The 14,518-nt window shown below is 44.6% G+C and overlaps 1 protein-coding gene, 1 long non-coding RNA gene and 1 pseudogene across 5 annotated transcripts; 1 reads left to right on the top strand and 2 right to left on the bottom strand.

Moving 5' to 3' along the window:
• The first annotated feature begins 685 nt into the window (after positions 1-685).
• On the top strand, positions 686-3,297 carry LOC136486170 (peroxidase 4-like). The gene is made up of 4 exons (XM_066482975.1): positions 686-1,024; positions 1,136-1,327; positions 1,417-1,582; positions 2,906-3,297. Exons 1-4 carry the CDS (start codon positions 776-778, stop codon positions 3,295-3,297), a joined length of 999 nt encoding a protein of 332 aa, XP_066339072.1. The 5' UTR covers positions 686-775.
• Positions 3,148-7,511, bottom strand: LOC136486171 (uncharacterized). Of its 4 annotated transcripts, XR_010766698.1 has the most exons (5): positions 5,439-7,511; positions 4,478-5,369; positions 4,177-4,259; positions 3,911-3,972; positions 3,148-3,278 (listed from the first exon to the last, which is right to left on the bottom strand). It is a non-coding gene; the product is annotated as an uncharacterized lncRNA (long non-coding RNA). The 4 variants fall into 4 exon arrangements; XR_010766695.1 differs by lacking the exon at positions 4,177-4,259; XR_010766697.1 differs by lacking the exon at positions 4,177-4,259 and having other exon boundaries at positions 4,478-4,857.
• A 4,081-nt stretch (positions 7,512-11,592) lies between these two features.
• Positions 11,593-14,276, bottom strand: LOC136490157 (putative pentatricopeptide repeat-containing protein At1g10330; annotated as a pseudogene).
• Between the last annotated feature and the right edge of the window lie 242 nt (positions 14,277-14,518).

Genomic DNA, 14,518 nt, shown 5'->3' with positions numbered 1-14,518 from the left:
GGCAGTTGGCAAAGGATTTGCCGACTGTGTGCCACGTGGCAGTCGGCAAATCTGCCTTTGCCGACCCAGGCTTTGCCGACTGCTCTTTGCCGACTGCCACGTGGCTTTGCGGTCGGCAAAGCCTTTGCCGACTGGGTTTATGCCTTTGCCGACCGGGGCAAGCAGTCGGCAAAGAGGCGTTTTCCTGTAGTGTACAGCTTGCAGATCGAGATGCTTGGCAATGCAGGCTTCAACAACTCTGCATGTGTTGTCGTCATCCTAGGTACCTGGTTCTTGCTAGCTACTACCAAACTCTCGAGTGCACAATACATTCAAAAAAAAAAAATGAGCGCTGAAGGTAAGGTACGTACACACTTGGCTGGTTCCTGATTTCCTGTTGGGCAGGCAGCATATAACTAACCAGCTTGATTGGCGGAGGATCATCGGTTGCTTTTCAACTCAAAAGTCCAACAAAGCAGGTGAAGTCGTCGTACCATAAGTCCACACTCCATACATACATGATGTAACCAATAACCAAGCTAATCATATGTTAGTTTTTGACGCATGCATGCCCTGTGCTAGACTGCTGCTAGCTTCAGTGTTATACATACAAGTTGTTGATGCTACCAAACCAAACCAGCTGCTGCCCAGGGCTTGCTTGCTTGGGCTATAAATATCCATGCATGCTCCCCAGCTAGCCATCCACATTCCACAGGCAACACGCACTGCAGCAGCAGCACTTGGTGTCTCTCTGCTACTAGCACTCTAGCAGCTAGCCTGCACATCAGATCAGATAATGATCATGGCTCCATCAGCATCACCTGCAAGACGCAGCAGCAGCTGCGGCGGCGGCATCGCCCTGCTGTTGCTGCTCGTGCTGATGGCGGCCGGCACCTCGTCGGCGCAGCTGTCCACCAGCTTCTACTACTCCTCGTGCCCCGGCGTGTACGACGCCGTCAAGTCGGTGATGAAGTCCGCCATCGCCAGCGAGCAGCGCATGGGCGCCTCCATCGTCCGCCTCTTCTTCCACGACTGCTTCGTCCAAGTACGATACCACCGCCATCCGCCATGCACCACTCCACCATGCATCTAATTATATCAACTGTTGGACATGCATGCGTGCATGACTAACATAATTTGGTCACCGTGCATGTAGGGCTGCGACGCGTCGCTGCTGCTGGATGACACGGCCAGCTTCCAGGGCGAGAAGATGGCGACACCCAACAACGGCTCAGTGAGAGGGTTCGAGGTCATCGACGCTGTCAAGTCCGCCGTCGAGAAGGTGTGCCCCGGCGTCGTCTCCTGCGCCGACATCCTCGCCATCGCCGCCAGGGACAGCGTCGTCATCGTGAGTAGTGCTTGCACCTCTCAAGTCTCAACTGATCGATACTGTACGTGTGAAGTGTGTGAACTGATGGATGCCGACGCTGATTGCAGCTGGGTGGTCCGAACTGGGACGTGAAGGTCGGGCGGCGCGACTCCACGACGGCGAGCTTCAGCGGCGCCAACAACAACATCCCGCCGCCGACGTCCGGCCTCGCCAACCTCACGTCGCTCTTCGCCGCGCAAGGCCTCTCCCAAAAGGACATGGTCGCGCTCGCTGGTGCGTGTGTAATATTCTCATGTTTTCCAAAAAATATTGTTTCTCAAACGCGAATATATATATATATATATATATATATATATATATATATATATATATATATATATATATATATATATATATATATATGGAATTGTATTCCAAGGAGGCATATATATATATATAGAAATAGCAACACGCTTTCCACGTACACACTATTACTAAATAATGTAGCTTTGTTAGGTGGAAGATGCAGCTGGTATATATATGTACTATCACCACCTGAATTTGATACTAGTTCCGTTTTGACTTGGAAGCTTAACTCTCTTCGTCGTTACATATCAAACTGTGACACGCATGAATAGCTTAATTTGGCAGTTAGTTAGAAAGACTACACAAATAATTAGTGTTGGCCCATGTGTGTTCATACTACTACTAGACAAATATATATATTTTAAAATTTTGTCGTATGAAAGTTGGGCCAAGACAGTTATATCTGCGCAGTTACAAAAAAAAATGGTAAAAGAGGAGACATTACGACATATATATTGTCGGCAGGGGTTTATTTCTTGTAGAAAATTCTTTGCCCAAAGCTTTAACTTTTTGCTAATCCTGCCTCTAACTAGATAGCAACTTTAGTGAACTTTCGATGGCTGAAAGATCAGTCTTCCACCTAATATCTTAATTCGACGAAATACTAAAGCATATGTATAAAGTACTTGCACATTATACACATTCCATGATACAAGTTTGGTACAAACCATACAAGTGGTTCCTTTTGTTTCACTTCGTTGCTAGAATCAGATTCTCTTTTACAAATTTAGACAATCAAGAACAGCCTGCATGTTTTTTTTCAAAAAAAAAAAAGAAGGTGCTTCCAAAAGTTTATGTGCTAACTTAAGCGGTAAATAATTCATTTTATCCACCACCCCATTTGTAACTTTCGATCATGCGGGGGTGAGCTTTCGGCTCAACTGGCCAGGCGAGGAGGCTTAGGGCCTTAAGCCGGCCGACCGGAGTTCGAGCCCCGGTGGGTGCAGAATTTTCGGTACCCCACCTAAAAAATCCCCCTCGTTGTGCGGTTGCGTCCAGGCAACGGTGTACCCGCGCCGGCTTGTGATTGATCTGCTGGCACTCAGTTATGCCCTCGGGCATGGGCTAGGGTTTGAGGGGTTTTCTGGGACAGGATTGTTGATCCCTCTTTCTACTTGAAAGCCGTGGGGGCGGTTCTTCCCCCACCGGTCTAGTTTTTTTTATTTTTTTACTTTCGATCATGCAGGGTTCTCTCTATATAGTAATCTAAGTCATTAAGCATTTTTGTTTGTGTAATGCCTCTTTTGCCAGGAGCTCACACCATTGGCCAAGCACGTTGCACCAACTTCAGAGCCCACGTATACAATGACACTAACATCGATGGCACCTTCGCAAGAACAAGGCAATCAGGCTGCCCTAGAACCTCAGGTTCAGGTGACAACAATTTGGCGCCTCTGGACCTTCAAACCCCAACCGTCTTTGAGAACAACTACTACAAGAACCTTGTCTGCAAGAAGGGGCTTCTACACTCCGACCAGGAGCTCTTCAATGGTGGAGCCACCAATGCGCAAGTTCAATCATACACTAGTAGCCAGAGCACATTCTTCTCAGATTTTGTGACGGGCATGATAAAGATGGGTGACATCACACCGTTAACCGGCTCCAATGGGCAGATCAGGAAGAACTGCAGAAGGGTTAACTAATAAGAGGGTTGTGACGGGCATGATAAAGATGGGTGACATCACACCATTAACCCGCTCCAATGGGCACATCAGGAAGAACTGCAGAAGGGTTAACTAATAAGAGGCGGTGCAAACTATCTAGTAGCAAGGGTTTTCAGTGTAATGTCCTTAAGTTAATTTGTAATATGTCTACTTTCACAAAATTGTGAGATCATCATGTTGTACCAAGGTGTTGAGATGTTGTTCATTTAAATAAGTAATCCATCATTTGTTCTTTACACAACCTTTTTCTTGAGTTTATTATTATACATATATGCTTTTGCATGATAAATAAATGCTGTGAAGTATTCAAAATAAAAAGGATGAACTGTTAAAACTAACATATTTCTGGGGTTTGGCATGAACTGTTAAAACTAACAGCAAGCTAAATAATATAGCAGTATAGATCAATAGGTGAAAGTACAAGAGAAAGCAATCAAGTTTGATTGGCAAGCCTGTATTATTTGGAACTCATTACAACAACACGCGAAATAATAGCAGTATAGATCAATTAATAGGTCAAATTAATCATGGAAACACCGAAATAGACAGACTCCAAGAGCATTTAGAAAAATAGATACACAGAATGGCTTACTCAGGAAATATGTTTCTGGGGTTCAGTCATAGACAACGTGCTCCCGAAAGGCGAAAGGCTCCCTGAAAAGAGCAAAATAGTCACATTTCGCCTGGTGTGCACTTGTGGTAGCATGCAAAAACAATTTTACTAAATTTCAGAATTTCTTCTCCATCCTTTCGCACAACTCCTATGTATGCCACTATTAATGATTTTTTCAACCAATCCATGGAAGTTTCAGGCTCATTTGCGATCAAAACAGGAAGAATAGCGATGCATCAAACTACCTGAAAAGGGGTGGAGGCACGGAAACGGAAAGCGAGTCCAATAGCTCTACCACTCGTAGAAAATGGACGAGGACATGCTGCAGCTGGAGAGTAATTATTTCCGAGATGACAAACATGCAACAGGAGTTCTCAGAGAAGCAAGTGTGACACTCTTGACAAGGCTACTATACAGGATTTCTACCTGACCTGACCTGATGACCCCAACTAAACTCAAAGTACCACTATATTCAGGAGTATTTGGTTCAGAAGCCAGTATTTGATTAGAAGCCGCAAAGTGTGTTTCCAAGGGGATGCAACTTACCAGGAACAGAGTGTCTGCTTCTCCTTGACGGTGTCGTTGCAGTGTCTGGCGGTGGCAGCCCGACAGCGTCTCGGTGCAGTCGTTGCCCTGCAGCCCCTTCCTTGACCATGACCACATCCCAGCAGTGGCCACTCCGGCCCCCCTGCGATTTGGCGGCAGCCGGCGGCCCCGACCTATCTCCCTCCCTCCTTTAGGTCCTCCCGGCAGCGCGGCACACGCACATTGCGGGAGAGCCCGTGAATGGCCATGGATGATGGACACTCTGCTCTCGCCTGCCTCCTCTCAATATCATCGCTATGGGTCCTTGGATCGGAATTGGACTTGGACGTGGGTGATGAAAGGAAAGTCACGGTATGCCTTGACAGAAGAAGTCACTGAATCTGAATCCCAACCATGCCATAATTCAGTGAACTAGAACATCAGGCACTCTCCACTGACTTAAGAACAAAAGCGAATCTATATTTTACTGACATGGTTTTATAACTAAATATGGTAATGCTAAGATTAAGCACATATTACCTCCGTTCTAAAAAAAGATGAAATTCTAGCTGTTCGAGTCAAAATGCTTGAAGTTTGACCAAATAAATTCTATTAGATTCATCATAAAATATCTGCAATAGCATGAAGAACACAATGCTTTATAAGCTAACACTAGTACATGTAGTCATTCTAGGTTTCTCAATATCATCGTAGAGTCAGCAGCTAAGATTAGGATTGGTGTATCTATAAGAGGGTTGTTTTTTATCACTTGGGGTACCGCCATTGTCTGTGCACACATCTGCATTTCTGTTCACTTGACAGATCCTATTTTTATTTTATTTTATTATTATCACCACTTGACAGATAGCAGCAAGCTGTTTGTTCAACAGACAACTCCGTTCCATTCTAGCCACTGCATATTGTACAACAATTGTCAAATAAACAGTAACAATAACGAATCAATGTAAGAGGAACTACTTACATTGGTTAAAGTTGACATCTTCGGTATGTGAACCGCTAATTGTCTCTCCTGACATCTTCACACATAGTGACAAACGGGGCATCCACATGAATATAAATATTGGAAGGAGAGGGTTAAACAGTCACAAAACTTTCCAATCAAAAGACTCCTGTCGAGTCTAACCTGAAGTTGTTTGACATTCTAGAGTGGCAATTGAAGCACAAAAAAGTTCTTTGGTAGAGAAAATCATGTTTCACTTCAATTGAATTTGCTCCTGCAAAATTATTGGCATGGGCGACCACCATAAATAGCCTCACATGATCAGAGGCATCATTTATTCCCAGATGTGCTTTAGGGTATGTTTCTCCTCTTCAGTTCTTGGTAATGCCTTTCTTCATATTGAGTGCCTTGACAAATGGTCTTTCCTATGTCTGCTAGTTTCTGAGACGAAGCGATGTTCTATTTCCATACTTCTAGAGTCGACAACATATCACATCAGTTCTTATAAACATTTCTTCCACGGAAAAGTATCTTAAGCTGACCATCGAAAAGCACCATCTCTCGTTGGGAAGGCATAGTACACCAAGCCACACTCCTACAGCACAGTACATAGCAAAGAAGTTTGAATTGTCACCTATCTAGTTCTGAACTATGGAGAACATTTAATGGGCACCAATATCACAGGGATTGCAAACATATGATCCGTCATAATGCTTTTTTCCAGATCAGCAAGTACCACAACCTGAAGAAAATAATTAGTAGTATATTTGCAAGCAATTTGGATACAAGTTGCAACTCAGTCACATCGTCCAATTCTACTGAATTTCAAATCAAGCAATTAAACATCCATAGCTGCACAAATTCACTAAATCTGAAACAAATTTTGCAGTTACCTAATCCAATAGATGCTCACCCATAGTAACTGACAAACCAAATTAACTGCATCAATAACAACATACCATGTTTACCAAAGCTACAAAACAGACAATGGAGATTGCTAAGAAACAACCATTCATACAAGCACAAAATTTCATTCATAAATGGTTTTGAAAAGACTATCCATTGAAATGAAACTCATCCAAAGGAATCAAGGAGTTAAAATACTGGGCACTAAAGATAAGTCGATTCATTCACACCAGCCTAAACACTTGCACATTGTGGCTACTTGCCTTCGCAGTTATAGGTGTTCAGATTTCCCTTGTCGCTGAACCTGGATGCGTTCTGTGCTCAGGCAATACAACAAACAGGTTGCAAGCATAGTAGGCAGATGAATAGGCGATGGGAACAAAGGCGGCTAGGACCAGGGTCACCATGCAACAGCTTAGCTTGTGGATGACGGGAGCACGGAGACAATGCCCTATTCCTAGATACCGGCGAAGTGGCTGCGCGTTTCGTACCGTGGTCGTGCGAGTACACTTGTAGTGTCGTCGTCATTCGAAAAGCCGATGGCTGAGGCTGCGCTCACGCCGACGCGAGGAGCTCCATCACTACCAATAAACAACACTGATGCTCCAAGAAGAACACAGCAATGAGCGCAATAATCCACAGAGCACAACCAGAGCGCACCGTACGGGGAGGGAGCATGCACCCATGTATGTGGATGTCGCCGTAGAGCAGGAAGACGACACGCGCCCGCACCACCTTGAACCTCGAACAGTCGAGCGTGCTAACGACCGGATCCGGCGTCATTTGATACAGAACCGTGGATCTGGCCGCCCTCTCCATGGATTTGGTCTCCTCGCATCTTGGATTCGGTCGCAGATCCTCACGAGCTAATTAACGGAACCTCCACGGCATGGATCCATCAAAAGCGCTGGTCATCCCTGGAATGCCACCGCGCACGAGCTCGATGGCGGAGCCCGAGCCGTCTCCCAGACTCCCAGAGGCGGAGAGAGATGGAATAGAAATAGAGAGAAGGGGAAATGGGAGATGAGGCTGCCTCTTGTAGGGGGCCACGGCTAGGCGGAGGAACGCCTGTGGAGGAGGTGGAGAACCGACGGCGGCGAGCCAGGAGGCGTGCACACGACATGCGAGCGGCATCGGCGGCCAGGAGAAGAGAGAGAAATTAAGGAGAGCGAGGAACGAGGAGGAGAGAATTGCTCGTGAGCCATTAAAAAAATCATAATTACTCAGTAGAAAAGTTCAGCCACATCGTTGCTCTAATTTTTTTTCCGGTCATACCACTGTTGTCAGATTGGGCCTAACGAACTGCAGGCGTGAAAAGTCGAAAATACCATTAAATCTAAATATATTATTGATTTTTTTAAGTATCTTAATGACTTCAAATGGAAAAACTAAAAACCAGAAAGTTGTAGATTTCGTCGAAATCTATAATTTTTATATAAAATTATCTTCTTTTAATAATGCAAAAAAATATAATTAAATAAAGATATGATTTGATATGATTAATATATCTTAAAAAAATCATATATTTTTTACGATAATTCTTCTCTGCTTTGCATCGTTGTCTAATGGAGTGTCCTCTGGGAGCTGAGGTTCTTATACCACCTTTTTTGTACCCTTCTTATTCCTCTTTTTCCCTGTGGAGGCTTCGTCCCCACCGTAAAGGTCATTGTTCTGGTACCGACTGGCCCTACACCAGGGACATTTATCCATTGACTTAACGTTTCGCCACAAAAAAATATACAGTGGTTGGGGCATGTATGGATTTTTTAACCCCTATTGTCAATGGATTTATGACCTTTTTCGTTTGGTATGTGTTGGCGGAAACTGAGTTTATTGTGGCAGCACCCATAACAGAAGATGCAATAGATCATTGAAACTACTGTCTGACCAGCCGTACTTAGCCTTCAGGATGAGTAGATTAAGCACAAAACGTAGCGATATCCAATGTGTCGGACAACCCTTTTCAACACCATACACAGTCTCCTTCGATGCTTTTGTCACCCTTATCAAATTTTCTAGACCTTTCAGGTTATTTAGTAAAATCTCTGCTCCAAGAGCTCGAATCATGTCCTCTAAATCATCTTCATCCCCGACATGTGCTCTACCATTATTATTGACACCACCTTCATTGTTACCATCCCAACCACCAACATCACCACCTTGTTCATTGCCAAACTCCGAATCTATTCGTGCATAAAGCTCTGCTGAATATTGGGACATGAATTATATGGTTTCGTCGTCGTATTCCTCCTTATCCTCATCGTTAACAATAACCGTTTCACCATGATGAATCCACACTGTGTAGTCCTCAATAAATCCTCGCATAATCAAATATGATCTGATAATAATCACATCTGTCCATGCCATACTATCTTTACAGGGACAAATAATTGTATCCTTATTCTCTGTCAATGTCGTTGCATGCTTCTTTGTGGCCTCAATAAATTTATTCACCTCTTCACGAAAACCTGCCTTGAACCTTAACGAACCATATATCAAGAGTTCATGTACTCCATCTTTTACAACAACAACAAAATAAACATAAAGGACTATTTATTCAGATATATATAAAAATGAATCAAATTAATAATTACTTGAGAATAATTTTATATACTTCAGATATATATGAATATAAATCAAATATAATTACATGAAGTATACAAACACACCATGGTAGAAGAAAATTAATTAATGACCCATTTATCCATAAATAATTAAAATACATATTTGTTGATTACAATAAATAATTTTAAAGACAACAATTAGCAATAATTATATTTTACCCAATATCTTTTATGCAAACCCTAGTCTAATTTCATCAAACACAAATTTACAAAATCGAAATTAATAAAAAAATCAAACCATAGATCTAGATCTACATGCACATGAAACATCCATAAAACTAACTAATTTTTCACTAAAATCAAGAAACATAGACCAAATAAAGGGTATGACCTTGTTCCCCTCCCTAATTTACCCTAGTACATTCAAAACTTGGGTCTAATTTGCTTCATAAATAACTTAAGCATCATAGAAGAGAGAGAAAAACAAAACTCTAATTACTCACTAACCAACCATTAAAACTTAAAAAAAGTGTGGAATATCATTTTCTTACCGTTTACGACCTCTCCACCTAAGGATTTGAGACTAAAATCTTCCTTTCTTAGTAGAACAATTTTTGGGAGGTGCCCAAGACCTCCCCACCTTTTCTTTCACGGGTAAGGAGTGAGTGACCCGAGAAGAAAGAAAATGCTATAGTTTACTTTATATATGGGTCGTTTATAGAGACGGTTGGTGATAGAGCCGTCCCTTCAAATCGGATGTATTTATACGTGGATATTTATAGGGGCGGCTCAATCACCAACCATCCCTACAAATAGCAATACCGGAGACGGCTGGTGAGTGAGCCGCCCCTACAAATCCGACCTATTTGTAGGGGCGGCTCGTATAACCAGCCGCCCCTGCTGTTATATTTGATAGGGCGGCTGGTCTCTGGGCTCCTGAACATACCACTGTAGAAACGGTTCTATTACCAGCCGCTCCTACTAAAAATTTATTCCGTTATTATAAACCGTTTTTTACGTAGTGACTGATAGGGCCTAATTTAGAGTTCGGATTACTGGCACGGCCCTGTCAACATTCATCCTTTCGGGCGCCTGTGCTGCTCCCACTGCCAGCGCCAGCAGGGCGCCACCACACATTAAGCCTCCGACGATGACACCCACACCGCCATCACCGAGGGAGCCGCCCACCGTGGCGTGAGATTGCTGGTACTGCAATCACACGTTTGGTCCGGAGGCCCTGGCAGCAGATCAACCGTGTGCCGCCGTGCCAGAGGTGGAAGATATCAGGACTGTTGTGGTGCTGCTTTGGTTTCCTCCAATACCTCACAATGCAAAGTGGCCCTATAAATTAAAGGAGAAGGCGAGTGCAAGTTTATGACTCATGTAGCTCCAACTCTCCAAGTGAGACATATGGACATCCAAACAAAATTAAGGGTCCGTATATATATTTATATGACCTTTAAGCATGAAATCTTTGCTGGAGGTCATCCAAAAAGTATACTTATCGTGTAAGTGCATTGCAAAATCATTTTAACGGACCATCATTGTTCAGCCATTATCCTCAGTGTGATCAACTGAACACCTTTCATGAGGACAGAAGCAACTACCGATGCAAACTGCATGATGCTCAATGATATGGCAGGAATATCAATTTTCTATCCTGAGCCAACTTATAGTTGTCGGTTAAAAAAAGCTCTGCCAGCAGAGGCTGCTGACGCAGCACCAACCTTGAGTAGCACTAGATCACCCTTCCCGTATGAACTGCTACCTGACCGACACCTTCAGATTAGCACAGGACCTTTAATTTGTACCCATGTTCATGATCAGGCATGCCTTACTCAACTCTAATCTTTATTTACCCTCCATCACAGACCTAGCCTATTTGGAAGGTGGGTTTTAATTAGAACCATTGTAAAATATCAGTCCAAAAGTTTTCCAGGTCTGATTCAAAAATTCTATTTGGATGGGCCGTTACTGAAACCAACTTACACTACAATACTCGTCTTTTCCATTTAATGATTCTTTTCACATCACATGTAGTTCAAATTTTAAGTAATTTTGATAAATTGGCAGAAATACACTTAAAATCCAGAAACACATATTATTGTCAAAAATATAACCAAAACATTTATTAGATGGACAAACATATCGAATATTGGCTACCTTAATTTTTATGTAAAAATGTAAAGTCTACACGATGCAGAGTGCTATTATTTGTGTCTCTTTAGTACAAAACATAATATGTATACATATTTTATGATGTGGATTAATGATAGCCTAGTGTTGTGATGGTCTTGTTTGTTCTATGATTATGGGCACATGTTCAAACCTTGAAATATCTTCCGCTATGGTTCTTTTCTCTCTCGATTTTTCCTAAATAAAATAGAGTCCTCAGCCCTTTTTTTTTTGAGGGGGAGTCCTCAGTTAGTTGGGTTGTAACCACAGAAAGAAAGGAGAGTGGGAGGGAGCCCAGTTGGTCCAGATTAGGTGCAAGAAAGGAGAGAAAACAAGCCCGGTTGGGCCCGATTCGGTACAAGGAAGGGAGAAAAGACCACAATGCCATGGTGGTGGGCTTTCGGAGAGAAATTGGTTGGGCTATGCAGGATTTGGTCCACATGAGAGAAAGGAAGAGAAAAGGACTTATTATTTTTGTTTGAATTAAAGAAATCAATAAAAGCTCATGGCATGCACACTCGATCCGCATAGCCCATCGATGCAAGTATACACGAGCATGCAGGATTTTGTTTGCCAATCAAGCAAGCCGATGCCGAGTGACTGAATCGCTATCCGCACATGACTTAGTGGAGGCTACCAAGGGTTGAGTATTCACGATTCTTGATTTATCGCAATGCTATGTACATGTTATTATCGTTCTATTTATCTAGGCTGGTAGGGCCTAATTTAGAGTTTGGAACAAGGCCTTGGATTTTACCGGCACGGCCCTGTCAACATGCATCCTTTCGGGCGCCTTGCACTGCTCCTCCTCGTCGCCACTGGTTATGCATGTATGATATCTACATGTATGTAATTTTTACATGAATGTCCAGCTTATAAACATTAAGGGAGGTACATGTGCAGGAAAGACATTTCTTTGCCCCTTGGGTCAACTCAACTAAAAGTACTAAGTAATAAACATTCATCGGTTCTTCTATACTTTGGAAAAGTGTGTCCTTAAATGCCTCTTCCAGACTAAGTGGAACTCCTGCTCTTAAAAACCTTGCCAATTCAACATTTTCAGATGGACAGTCAAAGTGAAGTTGTTTCTTCAGTCTATTTACCAAACTTAGTTCAGTTTGATGTTCCTGATCAAGCCAGTTCTATTATTCTATAACAACATCAGAGCCTAGCAATGTGGAGTAGGGATTCTGTTCTAAATAGTAAAAGTGTCTTCAGTTCTATACCACAGAAGGAGCTATTTAACTAGATAGATGGTGCAAAATTTACCTGAGTAGAAGCCTGAAGCGTGTGATTCCTGAAGCTCCTTGGTCCACCTGGACTCGTAGAGTCATAATGCTTGGAGTTGGTGCTCCTAGGCAACTCACATCACATCTGTCTCTCTTCTTCGTGTGGTTTGATTCCTTCCTCCACTGTGATCCAATCCTGAGCTAAGTGGCAACTAGATGCCGCCACCCAATTGCGTTAGCATTACCACTGTGATCAACCCAACATCTTGGTGCCGCTTCTCTACTGCAGCAAGAACAAGTGTACAACTTGTCAGTAGCGTCATGTGAAGTCACTACATTTAAGTTTTGCAACATCTACGGAAAAAAAACTTACACAACCTTTTCATGGTAGAATTATGGTTTATATTGGCTATTGGTTAAGGGCATAGAATGCATGAATAAGGGCAACGGCAACCCAAGCAGTGAATATTTGATACTTACATCTCCTTGAAGTTATACCCATGGGGACAGGACAAATGTGAAGAAAACATCTGTTAATAATCATCGAAGTGTATCTGTCCCCAACCAACAAGTTGCAACAAAAGATAATTAAGGAATGGCAGTACCATGAAGCACAACGCTGCTCTGCCCTACTGCCTTCTTGATTGCATTACCTCTCCCATTCTAGTGCCAGCATGCCAATTCCCATCTTCTAAATAGACATTCCTAATAGTCACATACCGACCAGATTGCCGGGGGCCAAGAGCCATTAGTTTTCACCTAATTTCCACAGAAAGCTCCACATTTCCAAGGAGCTTGCATGCTCCAAGAAGAGCACCCCACACAGAAGCATCAGCCGCGAAGGGCATCCTTACTATAACCTGAATGGCTTCCCCAAAACGGCCAGCAAGGCCTAAGAGGTCCACAACACATCCATAATGGACCATCAATGGCGCCACTGCTCCTTGTATTCAGCAACCATTGCCTCGAACCAGTATAACCCAACCTCCACCAATCCTGCACGAGCACAAGCCGCCAGCAGAGCAAGAAAGGTTATCTGATTTGGCAACAAGCCTTCACCCCTCATCATGTCGAACTTCACCAGCGCTTCAGTCTCCTTCCCATGATTAGCCAATGCTGACAACAGCGCATTCCACGTGAAAAACTCGTTGCAAACGACCTCAAAAGCACTCCTAGAGCAGCCAAGCCTCCCATACATGTCAACCAGGGCAGTGCCAAGGAACGCAGTGAGCTCAACCTCATGGCGGACAAGGTATGCATGGACGGCCATGCCCTCCGTGAGCCCCTCAACACCGGCACAGGCTGAGAGCACGCAGACCAACGTAGGCTCCTTAAGCCGTCGCCCCATGTTACACAGCAAAAATCTCCTGAACACCTGGATAGCGAACCGGTGGCGTCCACCCCGCGACAGCCCAGACACGAGCGTCGTCCACGACACGGGGTCCCTCGTCGCCATCCGCTCAAAGAAGTCCCCCGCAGCGTCCAGGTCCCCGGCGTGGCATAGCGCGTGGAGCAGGGCGTTGCAAGAGGCCAGGTCTGGAGCCCCCTCCATCTCGTCGAACACCTTGCGCGCGTCGCGAGCCGGGTGTCCCTTTTGGCCGTGGGCGCTGAAGAGCGAGCAGGCGACGAAGCGGTCGGCCACGAGGCCGCGGCGGAGGCACTGCGCGTGGAGAGCCCCCGAGGCGGCCGCGGAGCCTGAGACGGAGGCGGACTTGAGGAGGGACGAGAAGGAGTGGCGGTTGGGGCGCCCGCCGCGGGCGAGCATGGCGGAGAAGAAGCGGCGGCGGGGACGCGGAGGTGCGCGTGCGCGAGGCAGTTGTAAGGAAAGGCGGCGGAGGGGAGGAGCATCGGGGGTCAAGGTCAAGCAGCAGCACGCCGGAGGTGAGGAGCAGCGCGTGCACCTGGAAGAGGCGGCGCCGGAATGGGAAGTGCTCCTGGACGAGGCGCTCGAAGACGGGGTACGAGTACGGGGAGGTGCGCCGCATGGGCGCACGCACAGGCAGCTGGATAGGACTTGTCGGTATTCCACGGTCCGACCAGTACTATCGGCATTTATATGTCAAAATTTAATATAACAGCTTCTATATTTACAATTAATCATTAAAAGTATTATTTAAAAAAATCTAGTTTTCTGGTGTGGTCTACCGTCCGTGAGAGGGAAGCAGGGCCGTCTGTGAGAGGCTGATCTGAGAGCGTGACCGTGCCCAGCCAAGACGCCTCAAGATTG

The sequence above is a fragment of the Miscanthus floridulus genome, chromosome 10, assembly GCF_019320115.1.
Source record: "Miscanthus floridulus cultivar M001 chromosome 10, ASM1932011v1, whole genome shotgun sequence".
In the NCBI taxonomy this organism is placed as follows: Eukaryota; Viridiplantae; Streptophyta; class Magnoliopsida; order Poales; family Poaceae; genus Miscanthus; species Miscanthus floridulus.
Note: the sequence above shows the minus strand (reverse complement) of the source record. Positions and strands in the feature narration are given on the sequence as shown.

Coding starts and splice junctions, on each gene's coding strand:
- LOC136486170 (XM_066482975.1), top strand. CDS start 776: ATGATCATGGCTCCATCAGCATCACCTGCAAGACGCAGCAGCAGCTGC. Junction 1,025..1,135: donor TCCACGACTGCTTCGTCCAA/GTACGATACCAC, acceptor CCGTGCATGTAG/GGCTGCGACGCGTCGCTGCT. Junction 1,328..1,416: donor CCAGGGACAGCGTCGTCATC/GTGAGTAGTGCT, acceptor CGCTGATTGCAG/CTGGGTGGTCCGAACTGGGA.